This window comes from Lepisma saccharinum, chromosome 6 (assembly GCF_977018435.1).
Source record: "Lepisma saccharinum chromosome 6, izLepSacc3.1, whole genome shotgun sequence".
NCBI lineage: Eukaryota > Metazoa > Arthropoda > Insecta > Zygentoma > Lepismatidae > Lepisma > Lepisma saccharinum.
In genome coordinates, this window is record NC_139234.1 from 680,750 (window position 1) to 703,569 (window position 22,820).

General features: G+C 36.4%; 1 protein-coding gene across 1 annotated transcript in view; it reads left to right on the plus strand.

Annotated features, from left to right (window-relative positions):
• The window catches only part of Noc2 (Nucleolar complex protein 2), a 65,893-nt gene that overhangs the window by 32,404 nt on the left and 10,669 nt on the right, over positions 1-22,820 (plus strand). Inside the window, exons 9-12 of the mRNA XM_083123352.1 lie at positions 1,659-1,778; positions 2,507-2,638; positions 6,574-6,789; positions 12,628-12,885. Of these exons, the coding sequence (XP_082979478.1) occupies positions 1,659-1,778; positions 2,507-2,638; positions 6,574-6,789; positions 12,628-12,885 (726 nt within the window). The remainder of the gene's footprint in view (positions 1-1,658; positions 1,779-2,506; positions 2,639-6,573; positions 6,790-12,627; positions 12,886-22,820) is intronic.

Sequence of the window (22,820 nt, forward strand, 5' to 3'; positions counted from 1 at the left end):
TAATAATTTGCCGAACTCTACCGACAAGCCTTCACAGGTTGGTCAGGAATGTTGGCCGAGTTTTGATGTAAGGAATCTATGGTGTTTACAGAGTAATATGATGTTGATGGGTTCTGATAAGATTACAAAGGAAAATTAATGAACTACTCATCACCATCTGTAATATGATGAATAACATTAAAGTGATACAAAAAAATATGTAACAAATCTAGGACAAAACTCATGCTTGTTTGTACAGTACACTGTGTACTCTTCAATATGTACAGTTTCTTGAAAGCAGCTGTTCGAAATGTTGACAAACTGGACAGCGATGCAGCATGGACTGTCGCGCACGTCTCGCATCCCAGCAGATGGATGCACATATTCAGTGGCTGCAATAATCATAGCAACCAGTCCATGGGAGTGTCGACTGGAATCTCGTGCACTAAGCGAATACCGTGACAATCAGTCAAATGGTACTGTGCCAAGTAAACAAACACAAAGGTAGTAAGAGTTTGAACAAACTAAGGAAACTCAAATACTCTGTAATAAGTAGAGGCACATATTTTTGGTAAATAAAAAAGCAAAATTTTGGTACAATAACAGAGTCAATTTTGGGTTGAAAAGTGGTAAAGAAAATGAAATTTCGCTCTTTTAGCTGTGAAAAAGCGGTATATAAAATGATATTTTGGTTTTAAATATCCTAAATTTGATTTAAGAACTGCACTATTACACAAAATAAACATATCCCTTGTAATAGCACATTAAATCATTACCAGAATATTAAGTTTATTCCTGTATAATGGAGTCTATTTTTGCTTCTCAAATGTTTGTAGCAAAATTAATTAATTTTCTGTGAATTGCATAACTCTCAGGATAATTCAGACTTCAGAAAGTGTCGCATGGCTTATTAGCTTTGGCGTTTTGATTTCTGTATGGGTGCATGCCCTGATGTTTTAGCTGCAATACAAAAGTTACCCAAAGTACCCTTTTTTTTTTTACACGCATCTTGCCTTGTAAGTGTACGAATTTAAAATTCGCGCAAAAGGCCTTGGCGAAAATGAAAAAATGTTATAACTCGTATACTATTTGACCAACCTACTTCAGGTAACTTTTGTTTTGCAGCTAGAACATCAGGGCATTCAACCGTGCATAAATCAAAATGCCAAAGCCAATAAGAGGAGTTGGTTTGGCCGCAGCCCCCAACTTTCAATAAAAAATTATAAAAATTGGAAGTTTGCCCCCTCTTCCCCCATTATTTTGGGAAGGGGAGGCAAACTTTAGCCTTATTTTCAAAGAATGGTCCTTTCTCAACCGAATGAAAGTCATTTCATGTTCCTGGGTGCATTACATTATCGAATATGTGAAAGAACTCCCCATTTTTATGATTTTTTCATTGAAATTTGGGAGCCGCTGCCCACCCAACCCCTCTTATTAGCTTTGGCATTTTGATTTCTGCACAGTTGCGACCCTTTGACTAGTTTGCATCCATGGGAACCCTAATTTAATACTATTTTGAATGATGATATCCAGTCATATTTTCAAGGGTAATGAAAGCCATGGAAATTAATAAGAAAATGACAATCATTGTTGATTAAGATAAGACACACTCCATTTTGGATCATGAGAATGCATGAAATATTGATTTTATTGTATAACAGTATTTTGTATATTTTCAGGGCTCAATTGAAGCAGTATTCAATTGGCAGTACACGCTCTCCATGCAATTCTGGAGTGATTTGTTGGGAGCAATGTACAATAAGCCACAAATGAAATCTCTTCTTTACCCCCTTGTACAGGTTAGTATGCAATAATCTCCACAGAGTTTCTTTTACCAGAGGCACTAATACTGAGGGTAGTGTGCATGCATGTTGCTCATTTATAAATAATGAATTTTGGAATGGAATAACGTCAACATTTACAATGACAACATTTTGTATTGCATGGTATTGAGAGAATGTACAAGTTCCTGCATATTTTCTAAAAAGTCTTTCACAGTTCTTCTTTCATCCAATGTAACATTTGTTCTCCTACCCGTCGCTGCAAGAAAAAATGTTGAAACTGGTATATTATTTTATGTACACCCTGTATATATTCTTTGTTTTGGACTTTTAACCACTGTTATTTTTAAAAAAAATTACCAACGTTTCGGAGGCTGAATCTGCCTCCGTCTTCAGGGTAGTGTGTAGTCTGTTAAATCATATGGTGTCTATAAATGGTTGCCTAGGCCACCAAGAATAATCCTCCAAGGCAACCATTTATAGACACCATATGATTTAACAGACTACATGCTACCCTGAAAACGGAAACAGATTCAGCCTCCGAAACGTTGGTAATTTTTTTAAAAATAACAGTGGTTAAAAGTCCAAAACCAAGAATGAATAAATCACCACAGATTAGCTACAAGGAACTTGTGTATATATATATTTTTCTAAAGTTATAATTCTGGCCAGAATAGTAGTAGATAATGTGGTTCATGCACTGCATTGTGACGAGGTATTTTGATTTTTTGTCCTTTCTCTTTCAGATTATCATTGGTGTCATGCAATTGCGTTCAGCAGCTCAGTATTTCCCTATGAGGTTTCACTGTGTGAAAATGCTGATCGACCTTTCAGTGAAGACAGGAGTGTTCATACCAGTGATGCCTTTTCTCTTAGAGGTACGTATTCTGGTCAAGCATGAGTGTGCGTTTTGATCAATGTGCTTCACTCCTGAAGGTAGATGGAGGACTAAAGCATGTACATATTAAGGTACCAATATTAATCAATTGATTGTAATTGTTGGTAATTTACGGGTCATTCCACATGAAATGAGAGCAAAAAACGAAGATTTTACCACCCAACATCTCAGATTTCAATGAAATTTGGTGTACATCCTTCCCTTATGGTTGAAAGAACCCCCTAGAATTATTTCACTCTTATCTCAAACAAAACAAATGGCACTTTGAAATGCCATTAAATTTGTGTTATCTGTCACCTCTTGAGAACCTTGACACAAGATATCCTTGCTTACATTTTATTTTATTCTTCTTAACCAATTAATATGATAACTGCCAGTGAAATTATTGAAGACTGAGAGTAAATAGAGAGAAGACAGCGTGATCAACCAATTCTGTTAATCTGTCTCACTAATCACCTTGGAAAATGCCCCGGTTAAATTTGATGTCCTGACCAGCACCTCATTTTACATATATACCTGTCTGGTGTGTAATAGTAACGAATCAGAATTCAAAATTAATGTGTTAACACAGTAGGAAGCTACGGATATATGAAGAAAAGGAAATCCAAGCTTACATTTGCTAAGGGTAAGCATTTATGCTGATACAGTTATAAGTATTTGTATGCAAAATATGTTGATAAAACAAGAAAAACAAAAGTTACATCATCATCAAATTATGCATTGGTTATCAAGACCATTTATAACATATATATGTAATTTAAATAAAGAAAATGTTTCTTTGAAATTCCTTCTTCAAGAAGAGTAAGTCTTTTTCTTATATTTTAGCATGCTTCAGTTCTAATTTGAGTATACAGGAAAACCTCGTTAATACGAAGTTCAAGGGACCAAAAAATGTCAACTTCGTATTAAACGACTTCGAGTTATCTCTTGGGAGAGAACACAATCTTTCCCTGGCACAAAACAAAACAATACAAAAAAATCGGGGCTGTAAATTTCGTTCTGGTTCGGCTGTCTAAAACACATCGTAAAAAAAAAGTCACGTATTCTTTGCTTCAGTTAACTTCATATTTGCCCCTCCCCCTTTACAGGGATCAGTTCAAACTCTTCCTCAACTTGCATTGTAATCCATTCTGAAAAAGTAAACACACAACTTGCGATCTGTTTGCACCAAATGTGTATCCTAGGACACATGAAACAGTGCCGCACTGTTCTGGAGGTGAAACACTCGCTCCGCCAAAACTTTTCCTCTCGTATTCCTACATTGAGCATTGCGGGTTTTTTTTGTTTTTTTTTAACAGCAGCACGCTTGGTTCTGAAGAAAAGTGGGGATTATATGGCTTTGCAAGATTCAAAACAATGTCGCACTGGATGAGTCATTGCAGTTATCGGCAAGCGAGAGCTTTCCAAACGCTAGACTAAACACTGGTGCCAGCTGCAGCATAAACACAACAAGACTGGCTGGAAGTTGGAGCAGCAGGTGGCAGAAGGGAAATAATTGGCATTTTAAAGATAAGACAGTTGTCGAAGACCGAACTTTTGTCAGCAGTGTGAAAAAAAAAAAAATGATCCTTGCATTACCTTTTACCATGCAACAGACAATAATACGGGCAATATTTCCTATCCAGACAGCTGCATTCAAACATGAAAAAGGGACCTGAATTCTGCAATTATCACATTACCATGCACACCAGTGGCGGATAATGAGCTGTTGTAGGAGAAGGAAGGGTGTCGCTTTTCTTTTACTTATCGTGCGGTTTTTGTTCGTTTTGAAGAAAGTATTCACAACTGTTTGCTTTTTTTAGACTCCAAAGGAAAGGAACCCGTGTGCGCACACGAGCAAGAAAATCCTGGCCGAACAATTAGCAACCGACCCCCCCCCCCTCCTCCTCCTCCTTTGCTGATAGATAAAGGGGAGAAATCACTCAGACAACAAAACACTGTTTTGGCAAATTTTATAACCGGCACAGTTGGGAAACGTATGAAGCTGGAAACTGAAGTTGCAACATATGTAAGATCGACGTCAACTTTTGCGGGAAACCTAGATGACAACGCATTAAGTGGGTTGACGATCTTTAGTTGGCCTATGCGGCTTTGATTATCTGTAACAGTTTCCTTTTTTTTTTTTTTTATGAAATTCTACAGGGCACAAAGAACACGCTTTTAATGAAAGTGGTTACCGGAAGTTGTCGGCTACCAGGCCAAAAGTTGCTCGCTCACGGGAAATTGCTGTATCTCGAGCTCAGAGCTAGACAGATGGGCGAGACTTCCAGATGCCACGCGTCTTGTATTTTGGAACATTCGTGGGATCTTATCTCGCATTTCTCATCTAGCACTGGTGAATATTTCCAAGGTGGCGCATTCAGCGGGGAAAGAGCTTGACCTCCCATGCACATTGACAAAGAATGTCAATGTCCAGCGGGCATTTCGGGCTGCTTCCCTCGAGTTGTCAGCAGCTCTTAGGACAAGGAAACATGTCAAGGTCAAGTTAAAATAATGTCCAAGCTCTCTCCACATTCGATCTTCTGTTGTTGACTTATGCAGGTGTCTACTTCGAATTAAGCGAAACCAGTTTTGCGGAAGGGTCTTGTAAACAACTTTGTATTAAAAATTATTCGTATTTCAATTTATCCGTACTGAAATACATTATAAATCCTATCTTATCGGCTGGGGAATGGGAAGAACTTTGGATTAAAGGGTACTTCGTATTAACCAATATCGTATTAACGAGGTTTTCCTGTACTCAATATCTCAATTTGTTCATACGTTTTCTACAAGATGGCTTCCATTCTTCAATTTTTAAAACTCCATATTTGGTTAAATCAATTTTTAAAACTCCACATTTGGTTAAATCACATCCAAAATGTAGAAGATATTTGTGTCACTTTAAGTTTTATTTCTCAAATCATCCATTTGAGGCATTCCATTATTCATTATACTTGCTTGATAATGCAGATGAAAGCAGATAACAATTTCCTGCTTCAAATTAAACTTTTCTCTTTTCACACATTTTTGGTATATTTCACAAGTTGCAAATCTTTTTTAAAGATTATGCCATTATCAAAGTACTTTCAAGATTCAGAAATATGAAAAAACTGCCTCTATATAGTTTAAACAAACTATTTAAGATTAACTTGTAAAGTATAATCTTTTAAAATTATCAATAATTATACAAATATGAATGCATCACAAATTGCTAGATTTGTACTTATCCTTGTTCCATCATAGAGATATTTCAATGTCACAGACAACTAGTATCAGAGAAACTAGTTTCAGAAGTTTTTAGCATGTGTCATCTTCAATTGTTTTGTTTTTTTATATTTTTGTCACTAAGTGCTTAACAGTCTGAATGTTTGTGAAGTAAATGTACATATTTGCTCTGTTACAGCTATTTAGCAATGTATATAAGAATATACTTATCTAGTGATTACAATTACCTTTTTTTGAATGTTGATACAAAATACCAAGAATGACCATATTATACACTGAACAATTTTAAAGAGTTGACCTATGTATTTAAACCTTGATGCTAATGCAAATGTACAGAATTTCAATAAATTTAATTATAGATCTGAATGTTTCTTATCTTGCTTCTTTGAAAGAATACATAAGATTGAAGATATTGTTTTTTCATATTATCAGTCAAAAATAACTGTTATAAATATGAATTCAAAATATTGCACAATTTGATAATTTTGCCATGATATACAAATTGGCTTTTATAAACATCATATTTAATAAAATTAGTTCAATAAAATAATGGAGATTTCTGAAAAAAAATACATCAGCACAAAAAAAATTATAAAAGCCTGAAAAATAATAATAATAATGGACTTGAAGCCTAATTTTTGTGGTGGAATGTTTTCAGTAGTATCTGTGTTTCCAGTAAGAGCTCTGTGTATCCAAAATATCTTTCAGATACTGACTGCCTTCAACTTCAACAAGAAAAGCCCAAAGCTGTCGCTGAAGCCACTGAACATAAACTGCGTCCTGAGGCTGTCCCGTGCACAACTCGAGGAGAAGGCTTTCAAGGATGCCGTCATAGATAAGATCCATGAACTTCTCATTGAGGCGGCCACTGCACAGGCCCATTTCGTCAGCTTTCCTGATTCTGTTGTACCTGCTCTCATTCAGGTTTGTATTCAAGCCTTTCACTTAGTAGCATTTACTATTAATTATTATTATTTGGGATTTATTGATCTTGTTCGGCTACGAACACCAATGAAACTGGTCCCAGGAACTTTGTGTGGTGATTTTTGGTTAAGCAAGGTGTCCACCAGTCAAGAAAAAGTCTAGAAATTATACTTGTGGTGAAGAATTTTTGCTATGACAATGGTCGGTTGATTGAGGGGATGGACGATATCGGAAATTTGATATCGTGATATATATCGTCTCCTCAATATATATCACCAAATTTCATGATGATACATTGCTGCCATGATATAAATTGCTAAAATGTCATGATATATCACCAACATGATTTATACCGCCAAATATCGTGATGATATTTTGCCAACACGATATAAATCAACAATATGATATGTGTCACCAAATATTTTGATGATGTATCACCAACATGATATATATAACCAAAATATCTTAACGATATATCACCAATGTGATATATATTGCCAAAATATCATGATGGTATGTCGTCTAGTTATCGTCTGAATGACATTTTTCAATATCGTGATATATCGTCTGGATGATATATCGCCCAACACTAATATTTAACTTTGCTGTTCTGCCACTTTTGGCTAATCGCCAAGATGGTAAGACAAGATGGATTTGGTGTGGTTTGAGTTACTGTTTTAGTCCACTTTATGCACAGTAAGTATGCACGGGACTGGACCTACGGTTTGAAGTGGGATCCGAACCACTTGTGCCTACACCAGGTATCGAACCCGGGACCCCTTGATTACAAGGCAATGACGCTACCACTGCACCATGCGGGAGGCCAAGAGGAGATGGATGAACATATTTGGGTGCCACAACACGAGCCCCACAGAGGATTGAGATGAGCCCAGATGCGAGAGCCTTGCTAGTCTGCAAAATGAAAATGAAGATAATCTGATCAGTCAACTGAGTGATAGCTGCTTTGCTTTATTATTTTTCAGGTCTACACCTATCGTATTAAATGCAAGCTTTCCCTGGCAGTTGTTTATGAATACAGGGGAATCTCGATTTTACGTTTTTGACGGTCAAAACCTTGTATAGCATTTTTCTTTATTGGGACAATGAAGAATCAATGTATAATGTGGAAAAATGGGGATTCCACTGTATTTGGAAATCTGTAATTGTATTGAGTTGCTGTTAAGATGTGTTCAACTTTGCTTCTTAAGAATTACATTCTTGTGTGTTTCAAGTTTGTAAAAATATTAAATAAAGCAGTGGCCATTCCCCATCCAGGATGAAGTCTGAAGCATTAATAGATATAGCCAGTATAATTCTCTTGTTAAAGCACAGCTTCAGTTTTCATCTTATTATTATTCATTTCATTAAATAAAAAAATATTTTCTTAGTTGCTAATTTATAACTTTATCCAACTAGGAGTGATTAAATAAAGGTTTAGAAAAACTAGAAAAAGTTGAAGAAAGGTAAAAAAATATGGATTTGTTATCTTCAGAGTGGTGACAGACCTGGAAAACCGGGAAAATTCAGGAAATTTCAGATGTCAAAAAAGTCTGGGAAATGTCAGGGAATTTTGCCTTTATCGACAAATGTTACATTGAACTGTAGATGCGATGCAGTGAACCTGCCAGGCAGGACTGGCACATTTAATGAATCTCTAATTATCACATTTAAAAATGTACTGAATTATCATTTTCTCTTGTTTGTATGGGAGTAATGAGGGAGTGTACTTGTCAACCAGAGAAGTTCCAGAGGTGGAGGTGCACCCACTAAGGCCCCATCCGACAACAGATGTCCAACACCAAAGTATGGCATTTTGTCAAAACATTCTGAAGGAACATGGAAACCAATGAGGGCTTGTAATGCAACCTATTTTTTTCAGATTTCGTGGTACAACATTTTGTCGGATGAACATTATTAGGCTCCATTGATGTACGCGATTTTTGTCGGATATTGCCATCCAACTAATGTCGAATTGCAACAAAATGTCTCGCTATGACATCCAACAGAAAATGAATGCATGGCACTCTCCTGCCTCTGATTTTTTGTTTCATGTGATATGACATTTCATCGGAGAATCTTTAGGCTCCGTTTATGTGTGCGAATTTTGTTGGACGTACCTGTCAACATAAAATATTGACAAATTTCTGTTTTCTGCTACACTCACTTTGCAAATCACCCTCCTCTTCCCCATTCTGTTAACCTCACGATAGATGTTTTAATCTACTACTGGGGTAGTTTATGTCCAATGTTATGGAATAAAGTAATAATGAATAGCTAAACAATTTTAATATACTAATAATCACTTTAATCATTCAATCACTTTCCTCAATAGTCGATGTTCCTCTGCAGCTCTACTGAAGTTTCACTTTTTATCTATTTTGATTGAATTTACTAGGCTGGAACTTTATATGAGGGACATCCAGAGAGTAAGTTCCGATCAGCCATAAATTAAAACAAGAACATTGGTAGTAATTGACATTTATTGTATTACTTGTAGCGACCCATAACTTACTTTTTGACTTATTCATAATCGTTGTTCAGGCATTTCTTGTAGCGTGGCACTAAATTTTGTATGCCCATGTCATGTTTCTGCCTCCAAAAAGTGGAACCTTCTGTACAACAGTGTCACTATCATAAGTCATAACATATCTCCTGCCAGAAATCGCTTTAGCTGAAGGAAGAGATTGATGTCGGCATGGTACGTGTGAGGTTGGACCTCCCACTTGAAATAATGCAAAAGAGTGCAAGTGTGCTCAGCTGTAGTCATGCACGGTGTGTCAGCCTTTCCACATACTCTCTCTTATGAAGTCCAGTCCTTACACCTCACAGGACTGTCGGTGGAGCTCTGCCGGCATCCGCTTCGGAGTGTGCAGACATCTGATTCCGGCACTTAGTTCAGTAGGCAGAAGACAGTACGAGAGCTGCCATCTTTCTTCTAGCGCTGTTATAAGTCTATTCCATTTATAGCACTGTAACTGCACCCAATTACAGCCACATACCACCTCTTCATATCTGTATACATGTGTTGTTCACCAACCACCAAGGCAAGCAGAACTTACTTTCTGGATACCCCTCGTATATAAACTGTGATCAACCGCAAGTTTCTATTTTAATAAGCTAAATCAGATGCCTGTACGGTGCGTTTTTTTGGGCCAGCAATAATGCTAACTGCATGTTGTTAGTTACACGGTACTCGGATATTGTGAAGGTTTGTACTGAAGAAGTTCCATTGATAATGTAAGGAAATATGGCTTTGTTTTGCATGGTCCCATTGCTTCACTTTCAGAAAATATACATAGTTCCAAGAAGCAGTTTTATGCAGGTTAGCATGTTTAAAACAACCTGTTTTAAACATTTAAAACACATGACTTTGTTCTTTTTTACAGATGTTCAAAGCATTTAAAGCACAGTGTTTTAACGTTTTTAAAACTTGTTAAAACTTGATATTTGACAGTCTGTGATTATTTGCGTGTTTTCTGACTTGGTTTTTTCATTCAGCCCGTAAGCCTATAGGCCTATACATATCAACATATGTATAATAAAGTGAAAGGCTAAGAAGAATTCGAAATAACTTCCGTAAAAATAACTAATTCACTCTTGTCTCATTTAGTCGTAACTCAAAAAATAATCAAATATATTATTTAAACCTGTTTCCATATGATAAAATCTCTCCTCAGATTATGAATTGCAATATTTTTCCAAATTCATTATTTGCCAGTTTGAATATAAATCATACAGAAATTAAGTAAATTTTTGTAAGCTAATATGAGAACAAACCATCCATGGAAGCTGTACATCCATGTACAAATACATGGATTTCGGTTAAAATTGTCAGGTATAAAATGCTAAATTTGTCCTGGAAAACCTGGAAATGTCGGGGAATTTCATTTCTACTTGTCTGTAGCCACCCTGTATTTTGCAAGACACCCTGTTAAGTCCGAAGAGTTCAATGTAGTCTGTGTTTGGAACCCCGGGATCATTCATGATACAAGAAGAGAGAGTTGTGTGCAAAAAATCAGGAAGCTACTGCACTTTCCTCATCCCCAGAAGAAGCAATTCCCTATTGAGTCGTCCCAAGGCAAAAGATTCTGTATGTTCAGGAGGAGAGGTTCAGTGGTCCGAGAGGGTTACACTGTGGCCCGAAGATGGCAGTGAGAGGCACTCTGCATAGAACAATGAATGAACATGTTAGTTAGAGCTGAGCCGATACCGACGCTTGAATATTGTAGTAATTAAAAATTGTTCAAAATATTGATTAATATCAGTGTGTAAGGAGAATTCTACCCTATCCATATGCATCAGTTTACCAAGATTTTTGCTTTAAAACATTTAGTCATGATATCAGAATATTAAAGTCCATGTTATTCATAATTGGGAAAAGAGTGATGCGGTAGTATATAAATACGGAGAAACTAGTACTCACTTTTATCTGCAAAGCTGTTTTTTGGAACAGCAAGTTCCAACGAGGATGGCGGCAGTGGCCACTGAAATTAATAGAAAAGGAAAAAACAGCTTCGTGGATAAAAGTGAGTACTAGTTTCTCATTATTTGTCCATGTTATGTTATACGAAATTCAGTTTTCCACCCAAAACTGGTGCAGAATAAGAAAAACTTGGAGTTTTGCATAAACAGGATAATTACACTCCCCTAAAGTGTCACGTGGTGTTTTTGCCAGATCTGTGAAATACCAAAATTACAGAAACGTATCGGCTTGTAACAGAAAATAAATCCCAACCAATGCATCGGTATCAGCTCAGCCCGAATGTTAACTTATAACAAATAAAAATAATATGAAGTTGAGATTTATTTTAAAGATTTCTTACTATTCATGTGACAATGTTTCCAGTGAAATGTATGTTCTAACACAATTTAAAGTTGCTCTTAAACAGTTACCTCAAAACAAGTTCTGTATGTTACTGTATGAAAACTGATGCAAAATTGCAACACGTTAATGGTGAGATGTGATCAAAATATATGTTTATAAAGAGAAAATTACACAGCACAGCTTCCCACGGTCATAGTTTTAAACACGGAGATTCAGAAGCAACCTTCGATCACACATTTCAGTGTGGTGGAGTTGTCGCAACAGGTAATTCCAGCTTGAAGGAAAGATGCCACTTGGCTTGGAAAAGTGCTACAGTGCTGACAGGGTTTGACGATTACCAAAATTAGCAAAGTAACTGCCAAACAATAGATGCTAGTTGCAACCGATTCATTCTGTTCCTGGGGTATAAGGAGTGACCTTTTCTCAAATACCCAAATTCCAAACTCACTTCCGCACAGTACACCTTGGACTGCACTTTGCAGAGTCACGAGGCTCTGGCATCTGGACCCATGATCAGCATAATCCTCCATGGGACTTGTGTTGCATGCTGTTCATTTGTGTTTGTCCTTTCATCCATTTCACAGGGTGTCTACCAGTGTGGGAAACCTGGAAATCCTGAAAAAGTCAGTAAATTTACTTTTTTCTGGAGAGGTAATGGAAGTTTCGGGAAAATCCGAACTTTTCTTGTGCACTAATTTATTTATTTATTTTAGTCAATACTTGGTTCCCTCCCCCTATCCAACAGCCATTTAGTGTAGAGTTTACCTTCTCGTTACCTTCGTATGTGAAGTTAATATTTTAAAACATGCTTAAGTGGGATTCTAAGTGTTAGTGTTTGGCTTCTTCCAGACATGTCCATCACGTACTTTAATTGCTGTAATGATTTGGTGTGGAAAAGTCAGGGATTTAGTTTTTGAGAAATTGTAGACAACACCCTGATCCTCATCTTTGCAATTAGCTAAAAGTGGCAGAAAGCTAAGCAAAATAAATCAAACATTCTCTTCCTTTTGCAGTTAAAGACTTTTTTGAAGATCTGTAAAGTTCCCAATTATTCCAAGAAGATGAAGCAGGTGGTGGATAAGATAGAGGAAAACGGCAAGTTCATTGAAAGTGAGCGGAAGAAGGCCACTTTCCAGCTGCACGACACTGGTGCCATTGAGGCATGGGAAACCAACATGAAGGTGAAAGGAACACCTCTCGAAATATTCTACAAGAAGTGGAGCAAGCTTCATAGGGAACAGGTCGAGAAGAAAATGATAGATAGTTTGAAGGTATGTGTGTCTCTATCTTCCTTATTGAAGGCAGTCACCTTTGTGCATCTAGATAAGTTATGGAATCAGCCTGCAGGCATAGTTGAACCGCAAGGAAAAGATCTTGTGCAGAACTGTATGTAGGGAAGGGCAGAGGGGAGGAGGTTTCAGCATGGTCCGAGCCAGTGTTGCCTATTGATTTCTCAGGAGTTTTCGTTAATATACTGTTGCCATGGAACTATAAGCAAGTGAGAGTGTTAATAACAAGAAATTTGCTGAGAACGAAACAGGATAGTTCAATTACAAATGAAATAGTGCACCCTCCTTCCCCATAGTTGCTTGGTATTTTCATCGGCTTGAAAATACTTGATTTTCTTTAAAAATATGTAGGGGCATGGACATCCAGAAGGGTGTGCAAGGATGAATGCCACACCTCCCCCCCTGTAAAATGACTATCAACCTGAAAGCATATATTATTTCAGACATAATTCGATTTCAGTCACAGTGATTTACATTAATTATTATAATGTGGATGCAGAAATGTGATAAATTTCAAACTCAAGTAGTGTTTTTATGGGGTAATATGCCTCATTTAGCGCCTTGAAAAAAATCTCTGGACGTCCATGATTAGACCCCCCCCCCCCCGGTGTGCATGCCTATCCCACCCCCAGAGAACATCCTTCATCCGCTACTATAAGATCATCTGATATTTTAGCAGATCTTTTGGTTTCCCAAGGATCAATCTCCCTAATTTTTCAAGTCTGACCTGGCAACACTGCCCCAAGCCCCAAGAATGGTGGGGAAGAAGATATGCGAACGCTTTTGGCCGAAGGTTCTTTTCCTTGTCGTTGCTCCATAGCAACTGTTTGAAAGGGGCAGGGGGGGGGGGTAAAAATTCCCACAATTTTACAAACTTTTCATGGTGGAAAATGAATAAAAAAGGTCATTTGATTTAACTAGCCGGAGTGGAAACCATGCTTTCCGTCAATATAATTGAAATGTTCAGAAACAGATGGTGTCAATACTACCATGTCTTCAGCTATTGTACGGCTGTGATAGGCACAAAATGCACACAGAGCACGGTGGTGGCATTTTAATGTAAAGTTGCGTATTATTTTTAAGCTTCACTACTACTTTTCTTTCCCTGCACACAATATGGTGTTACAAATTATCTCTACTTTTTCTTTCATATTTTGCTGTATTTTATGATTGGGGTAGAAATAATAAAGTCTATCATTGGCAATTGAAGGTCCAGTCTGTGCTCCAGACTGGAATGCTTCCCTCCCCCTATTTCCCTCCTTGTGAGGTGCAAAGTAGCGTTGCCAGAATTTATCATCTTCTTGGTTGGATTTATGCAATACTGAATGGAGCAGTGTAGCTCTGATGATTTTATAAACAAACCCGATTTATTGCTGCAGCAACACAAGCCCTATTCTGGGCAAGATCAATCCATTCTTTTCCATCCCTACCAATTTCCTTTAGGTCCATCTCAACATTATCCCTCCATCTTCGTCTTGGCCTTCCAACAGATCTCTTACCATCAGGTTTCCCAAACAAGAATCCTGTAAACTCTTCTTTCCTCACCCATCCGTGCTACATGGCCTGCCCACCTAAGTCTTCTTGATTTAATTATTGTAATAATATCTGGATTATAGAAGTTACGAGATTAATGGAAGTTCATGTGATAATTTTTGTGCTGCTGTTACTATGATTTTTAGTGCATTTCGTTATGATGTAAAATGTTGCATAATTATTGATTAATTGCATAATCAAGATAAATATATTCTGAACCTAGATGTTAACACGTAAATCCTGAGTTTGTTAATTTACTGCAAATCTTAATGTTTTCCCGTGCCCTGGGAGGTATCACGTGTACAGTCTCATGTTACTCATGCTCAATTTGTATTGAGATAAATTTATTCTTATGGATATTAATATGCTATAGTTGAACCTGGCACGACCGTGTCACAATCAGGGCTATCATGAACGAAAGACAATCTCTTGAGATGTCAGAAGGCCCCTCCACATCATTCCACACTCCCGGGAAATAACGACAAAGACAAGCGATCAAATCGTCAGTGGACGCTTTCGATGAAAACGTTATCCGTAGGCGCATATAAGACTACGCTCTGCGTGAAAATGAAGTGCCGACATTGAAAAAATTGCATGTCAAATTACAGGCGGACATAATTTTTTTTTCTTGTAGAAATTGCATAGAGGAGGCTGTCATTTTTGCTGCTTAATGCGATGCATATTGTTTTCTGTGTTAAAATTTCCATGCTTTGATGAGTGACCAAGTTCATACCAGGGCCAGCGGAAGGGGAGGGCGAACCGTGCCACCGCCCAGAGCGGCAAAATTTGAAGAGAAGAAAAAAATAAGACTATTGAAAACTGTGGTCGGGCGAGATATTCTTTTGCGCTTAATAGTATTGAAATAAGAAGTCTCATTATTTATTTTATATTTTGATGTTTTACTTAAAAATATATTGGTTTTCAATTTCCCGTTCCTGCGTAATGACGGGGGGTGGGGTGGGGTTCAAAATGGAGCGGCGTTTGCCGCCACCGCCCAAGGAGGCAAGATGACTAGCGCCGGCCCTGGTTCATAGCAAATGTAAAAGCTGCGCAGCTTATCGTCTAGTGGCAGTATATGTACTTGTTATTGTTGTGGAAGCCGGCATCGTTTGTAAATGTACAACAAAGGCATCCAACTGTCGCCGATCACAAGAGAGGAAATAATAATACTGCTTGAGGAGGACAGTTGTGTTGTAGTTGTGCTGTCTAGTATGTTTGTTTTGTCTTGCGTAGTAGTTGTTCTGTCTAATTTGTTTGTGTTTGTCTTGTGTAGTAGTTGTGGTGTGTAGTTTGTTTATACTGTGTAGTAGTTGTGGTGTCTTTGTGTTTATATTGTGTTATAGTTGTGATGTGTTTGTGTGTGTCTTGTGTAGTAGTTGTGCTGTCTAATGTGTTTGTGTTAGTCTTGTGTAGTAATTGTGCTGTCTAATGTGTTTGTGTTTGTCTTGTGTAGTAGTTCCTCCATTCATATTGGGGGTTAGGCGTAGAGCTGACAACTCTGCACTGTAAAAAAAAATGTCAAGAAACAGCAATATAAGGCCATGGATGTTCCCAAGGTAAAATATTCCGGAGGTAAAATAGTCCCCCGTTCGGATCTCCGGGTGGGGACTACTTTGGGAGGTCCCTGGACTAAGGATATTAAATTAGGCTCCTGGAATGTTCTGAGCCTTTACCGGCCTGGGGCATTTCAGTGTACAGTTAATGAGATAGTTAAGTATAAATTAGATGTAGTAGCTGTCCAGGAAGTTAGGTGGCCAGGAGAAGGGAATTGTAAAACTAAAAATTATACTTTTTTCTATGGTGGTACTGAAAATCATAATTTTGGAACAGGCTTTTTCATAAATAATAGAATTATCTCGGCTCTTAAAACGGTAGAATTTATTAATGATAGGATATCATATGCAGTTTTACAGGGTAGGTGGTGTAAAATTATTTTAATAAACATACATGCACCAACGGAAGATAAAGATGATAATACTAAAGATGATTTTTATACAGAGTTAGAACAGGTCTTTGATAAATTTTCTCAGTATGATATGAAAATTCTGTTAGGTGACTGTAATGCACAGATTGGCAAAGAAGAGACATTTAAACCCACAATTGGTAAAGAAAGTCTTCATGAATTAAGTAATAATAATGGTATAAGATTGATTACTTTTGCAACCTCAAAGAATTTAATTGTGAAAAGTACCACTTTTAAACATAAAGATATCCATAAATATACCTGGTCTTCTCCAGATGGTAAAACTCATAATCAGATAGATCATATTCTCATTGACAAGAGAAGGCATACTAGTATAATTGACGTTCGTACACATAGAGGTGCTGACTGTGCCAGTGACCATTATTTAGTAATTGCTAAATTAAGAGAAAGACTCTCAGTGATAAATCATAAGCAACAAAATCTAAAAGTTCTAAAATTTGATACAGGAAAGTTTACTGATGAAAGAATTAAGAAAGATTACCAAATTAAACTGTCAAATAGATTTGATGTTTTGCAGGATTTAAATGATGATGAAAATATAAATGAAACAGACATAAATAAAAATTGGGAGCACATACGTAATGCAATAGAATCAGCAACTAAAGAAAGTATAGGATACCATAAACCGAGAAAAAGTAAGCCATGGTTTGATAATGAATGTCATAATCTAATAGAAATAAGAAATCATGCTAGACTTAGGTGGTTAAATAACTCTGATGATACAAATCTAAACAATTATAATAGAATAAAGCGAGAAGTTAACCGCACATTTAGAAGTAAAAAAAGAGATTACTTGAAAAGCAAAATTAACGAAATTGAAACAAACAGCAAAAATAAAAATATCAGAGATTTATATAAAGGTGTAAATGAGTTTAGAAAGGGGTGGCAACCTAAAGTAAACTTGATAAAAGATAAAGACGGTGATTTTCTAGCTGACCCAAGCGATATTCTAAATAGATGGAAGAACTACTTTAATGACCTTTTAAATGTTCATGTAAGAGATAAATCAGAAGTAAATGAAGTCCACACAGCAGAACCTTTAGTTCCAGAACCTAACTTGACTGAAGTTAAAGATGCTATTAAAAGGCTAAAGAATAACAAAGCACCTGTCATTGATTTAATACCAGCTGAGTTAATTAAATATGGTGGAAATTCATTAATATGTCAAATTCATAAATTAATTTGTTTAATATGGAATAAAGAAGAAATCCCTCAACAGTGGAAAGAATCCATAATTGTTCCTGTGTTTAAGAAAGGTGATAAAATGAACTGCAATAATTACCGTGGAATTTCTCTACTCTCAATAACATATAAAATATTATCTAACATTCTTTTAACAAGACTAACCCCATATGCTAATGAAATTATAGGTGATTATCAATGTGGATTTAAACGTAACAGATCAACTACAGATCAAATTTTTCACATCAGACAGACACTTGAAAAAAAGTGGGAATATAATCAAAATGTCCATCAGCTATTCATTGATTTCAAAAAAGCATATGATTCTGTCAAAAGAGATAAATTATATAATATATTAGTAGAGTTTGGAATACCTAAGAAGCTTGTTAGTATGATAAAAATATGCACCAGTGAAACAGAAAGTAAAATTCGTGTGGGTATTAATATGTCTGACAAATTTACAATTCATGATGGGTTAAAACAAGGAGATGCATTATCTCCATTGCTCTTTAATTTTGCCTTAGAATATGCTGTTAGGAAGGTAAAAGAAACTAAAGAAGGACTAAAATTAAATGGTGTGACTCAGTTGTTAGCATATGCAGATGATGTAGACTTACTGGGGGATGATGTGAATACAATTAAGAATAATGCTAAAATATTTTTCAAAACTGCTAAAGAGATAGGTTTGGAAGTTAACAAAGAGAAAACTCAATATATGCTTACAGGCCGAAACCAAGTGTTAGGTAATAATCAAAATCTAATTATTGATAACAACTCATTTGAACCAGTTTCCAAATTCAAATATTTAGGAGTAATATTAACAAATGAAAATTATATTAAAGAGGAAATAAAAAGTAGGCTTAATTCAGGAAATGCATGTTACTTCTCTCTTCATAAACTTTTGTCTTCTCGTTTAATATCTAAGAAACTAAAAGTTAAAATATACAAAACCGTAATTTTGCCTGTAGTATTATATGGATGTGAAACTTGGTCTCTTACATTGAAAGAGGAACATAAATTGAGAGTATTTGAAAATAAGATCCTTAGGAAAATCTTTGGACCTAAAAGGGATGAGGAGACAGGTGAGTGGAGAAGGTTACATAATTTAGAACTACATAATTTGTACCCATGTCCAGATATTCTTAGAATAATTAAATCAAGAAGACTTAGGTGGGCAGGCCATGTGGCACAAATGGGAGAGGAAAGAGGAGTTTACAGGATTCTTGTTGGGAAACCTGATGGTAAGAGACCTGTGGGAAGGCCAAGACGAAGATGGAGGGACAACGTTGAGATGGACCTAAGGGAAATCGGTAGGGATGGAAAAGAGTATATAGATCTTGCTCAAGATAGGGAAAGATGGAAGGCCTGTGTTGCTGCAGCCATGAACCTTCGGGTTTAAGAAGGCTAGAGAGTTAGTTAGTTAGTTAGTAATAATATCTGGACAGGAATACAAATTGTGCAGTACTCTGTTGTATGCATGTATTAATTCCAGCAACTTCCACTAGTGAATTACATGTGTCTGTTTTATTTGTGAGAAATCATGTGATTGGCAACATTAAGACATGGGGGGGGGGGGGTTATAATGAAATAGATTAATTAATTTAATACTCTATCGGTATCAGCCTATGTAGGCATAAATGTATGATATTTGCCCGTAAAATTACTGATTATTTTACCAATCTCTAATTATCATATATTTTTATGTAATATTCTTCCATTTTGTTATAATTTTTATGGATATAATCATATCTCCACTCCAAAAGTGAATGTCCAAACATGCAGCTCCTTTTTCATTGCAGTCAGCTGGTAACATACATTTATTAAAGAGATCAATGAACCATTTACAATTTTATATCAGATCAGTAGAATATCAGTTATCGGTGGAGCCCCATATTTATGATGAATAAAGATCAATATTTTGGTACATAAACTGGGCATATCCCTGCGTTGGGCCAATCCCCCACGCAAGGGTATTAACGGATTCAGAGAAAAAACAGGAGCCTCGGAATGGACAGATCAACACAGCAACGACCTGACTGGAAAAGGAAAACGAGAATGGGAACATGGAACATTAAAACTATATTAGGAAAAGAAGTTGAATTAGTACAGGAAATGAAGATACGTAAGATAGACGTAATGGGAATTAGTGAAGTAAGAAAGAAAGGAAATGGCATACAAAGGCTTGAGGAGGGATATACCTTGAGATATTCAGGTGTTGGACAGGGAAGAAGAGCAAAAGAAGGGGTAGGAATTGTAACAAGTCAGGAATATGAAACAAAGGTCAGTGGCTGGGAACCAGTTAACTCAAGAATAATTGTAGTTAAATTTGATATAGAATATAAAATATCATATATCCAAGTATATGCACCAACAGAAGATGCCTCTGTGCTTGATAAGGAAGAATTTTATGTACAACTCCAGAGGACAGTAGATAAAGAAGTAATGGAGGGACGGTATGTAATGATAGTGGGAGACTTAAATGCAAGAACAGGTAGAGATAAGAAGGTAGCCCATGGTAGTATGGGAAGCTACGGGGGAGAAAAGACATTGAATGAGAATGGCAAAAGATTACTGGAGTTTTGTGTAGAAAATCAGTTGCTTCTTGGAAACTCCTTCTTCCCACATAAGGAAGTACATAAAATAACCTTCCAGGCTGAAGGAAGAAATGCTAAAAGCATAATAGACTACATAATATATACCAGTAGTATTAGGAGAAACATAATGGATGTTAAAGTTATAAGAGGTGCTGAACTGGGTACAGACCATAGATTATTAATAGTGGACACACGCTTCACGAGACCACCAAAGCCCAGAATGAAAAAATACCAAACAATTAAGATAAATGAGTTACAGAAAAAAGAGAAGAAGGAAGAGTATAAAGAACAGGTAACAGCCAGACTGACAGAAGGACCAGATGTAGAACAACTAGAGATAGAAGAAATATGGAAGAGAATTAAAAAGGCACTCATAAAATCTGCAGAAGAAGTATGCGGAAAGAAAATAGTAGATACAAGAAAAAAGAAAACATCTTGGTGGAATGAAGAAGTGAAACAAAAAGTAAAAAACAAAAAGGAAGCATGGAAAAAATATATTATGTCTCAGACAGAAGAACATAGAAGGAAATACATTGAAAAAAGAAATGAAGTCAAGGAAATAGTGAAGGAAGCTAAAATAACATCCTGGGAAAAATTTGGAAATATGGTTGAAGAAAAAGCTAGAGAAAAGAATACAAGGCAATTTTGGAAAGTTGTAAAGAACTTGAGAGGAAAATATGGAAAAACAATAAGAACCATTAAAAATGGAGATAAATTGATCACAGAAAAAAAGGATGTGTTGGATGTATGGCGGAAACACTATGGTGAAAAATTCCAGAAAGAAAATAATAACCCAGAGGAGGTAGGGGTGACATATGGACCATACATGGAGGTACAAGACTCAGATATAGAAGGGGAAATAAAGGAAGATGAAGTACAAATAGCAATAGAACTGATGAATACAGGAAAAGCAGCAGGATCAGATGGAATAAATCCAGAATTAATAAAATATGGAGGTATGGAAGTAGTTAAGAATTTAACCAAGATGTTTCAAAGAATATGGAAGGAAAACAAAATACCAAATGAATGGAGGAAAAATATCATTATCCCACTACATAAGAAGGGCAGTAGCTATGACTGTAATAACTACAGAGCAATATGCCTCTCATCAGTCGCTTATAAATTATACACAAGGATACTAGAAAGACGTCTCAGAAAAGTGGTGGAGGAAGATATGGAGGAGGAGCAGGCAGCATTCCGCCCTAAAAGGCAAACACAAGATCATATATATACTATAAGAACGATTATGGAAAAAAGAATTGCCAAGAACAAGGACACATATCTAGCTTTTATAGACCTAAAAGCTGCTTTTGATTCAGTCCCTAGGCAATATGTATGGGAAGCATTGGAGGCAAAGAAAGTACCAGTAAGATTATTGAATGCAATAAAAATTGTATATAATAATCCTGTAGGAATAATTAGAGTAGATGGCGAATACTCAGGTGAATTTGACATTGAGAAAGGCATAAAACAAGGAGATAGCCTCAGTCCAATCCTATTTAACGTCTTTTTAGACGAAATTGCTAAAATATGCAAACGACGAACACACAGAACGAAGATAGGTATGTGGAGATTAAGGCCAGTATATATCCAAGCACTATTATATGCCGATGATATCGTACTGATATCAGATACACCTGAGAGACTTCAGCAAGCAGTGGAAGAATGGTATGAAGAACTTAAAAGGAAAGGCATGAAGATTAATATAGAAAAGAGTAAGATCATGCGGGTGACTAAAGAGGACAAGGAAAATGAAGCCCTGAATATAATATGCGAAGGGAAACAACTAGAGAAAGTAGAAACATATGAATACTTAGGAACTATCATAAGTAACAGTGGGAAAATTGATCAAGAGATAATGAATAGGACAAAGAAGGCAGCATCAGCATATTATCAAATGAGTAATACTTTGGTGGGAAAAAGAGAGATCAGTATAAAAACAAAAATGCAACTCTACAACTCAATTGTAGTTCCCATCATGGGCTATGGCACAGAAAGCTTAGCACTCCAAGACAAACATCTAAGTAAATTTCAAGCAATAGAGATGAAATATCTTAGAAGAACAGTGGGGAAAACTCGAAGAGACAGAATAAGAAATGAAAGAATAAGAGAAGAGGTAAAACAAAAGAAGACAATGACTGACGTAGTAGAGGAACGCCAGCTGAAGTGGTATGGACATGTAAATAGAATGAATGAAGATAGGAAAGCCAAGCAAGTGATGGAGATGAGGGTTGAGGGTAGAGTAGGAAGAGGCAGGCCAAGAAATACATGGGAAGATAGAATAGAAAAGATAGGATTAAAATATGGAAAAACTAAGAACGAAATGAGAAGAATGAGTCGAGACCGGACGGAGTGGATGAGATGGACAGAACGAGGTACCTGACGCTTAACGGCATAAGGGAATGGAAGAGAAGAAGAAACTGGGCATATTTCGGGATCAAAAGTGTTACATAAAATGGCATATCGGTGTTAAAATGGTGAACAAAAACCTAAATTTGATTTAAAAACTATACTTATTACACAAAATTAACATTCCACTTCTAATAGTACATTTATACAGGGTTAGTCAAAAGTATCGGGACAGGCCAGTAATAACGAGATGCGTGGACGGAGCAAAATCACAT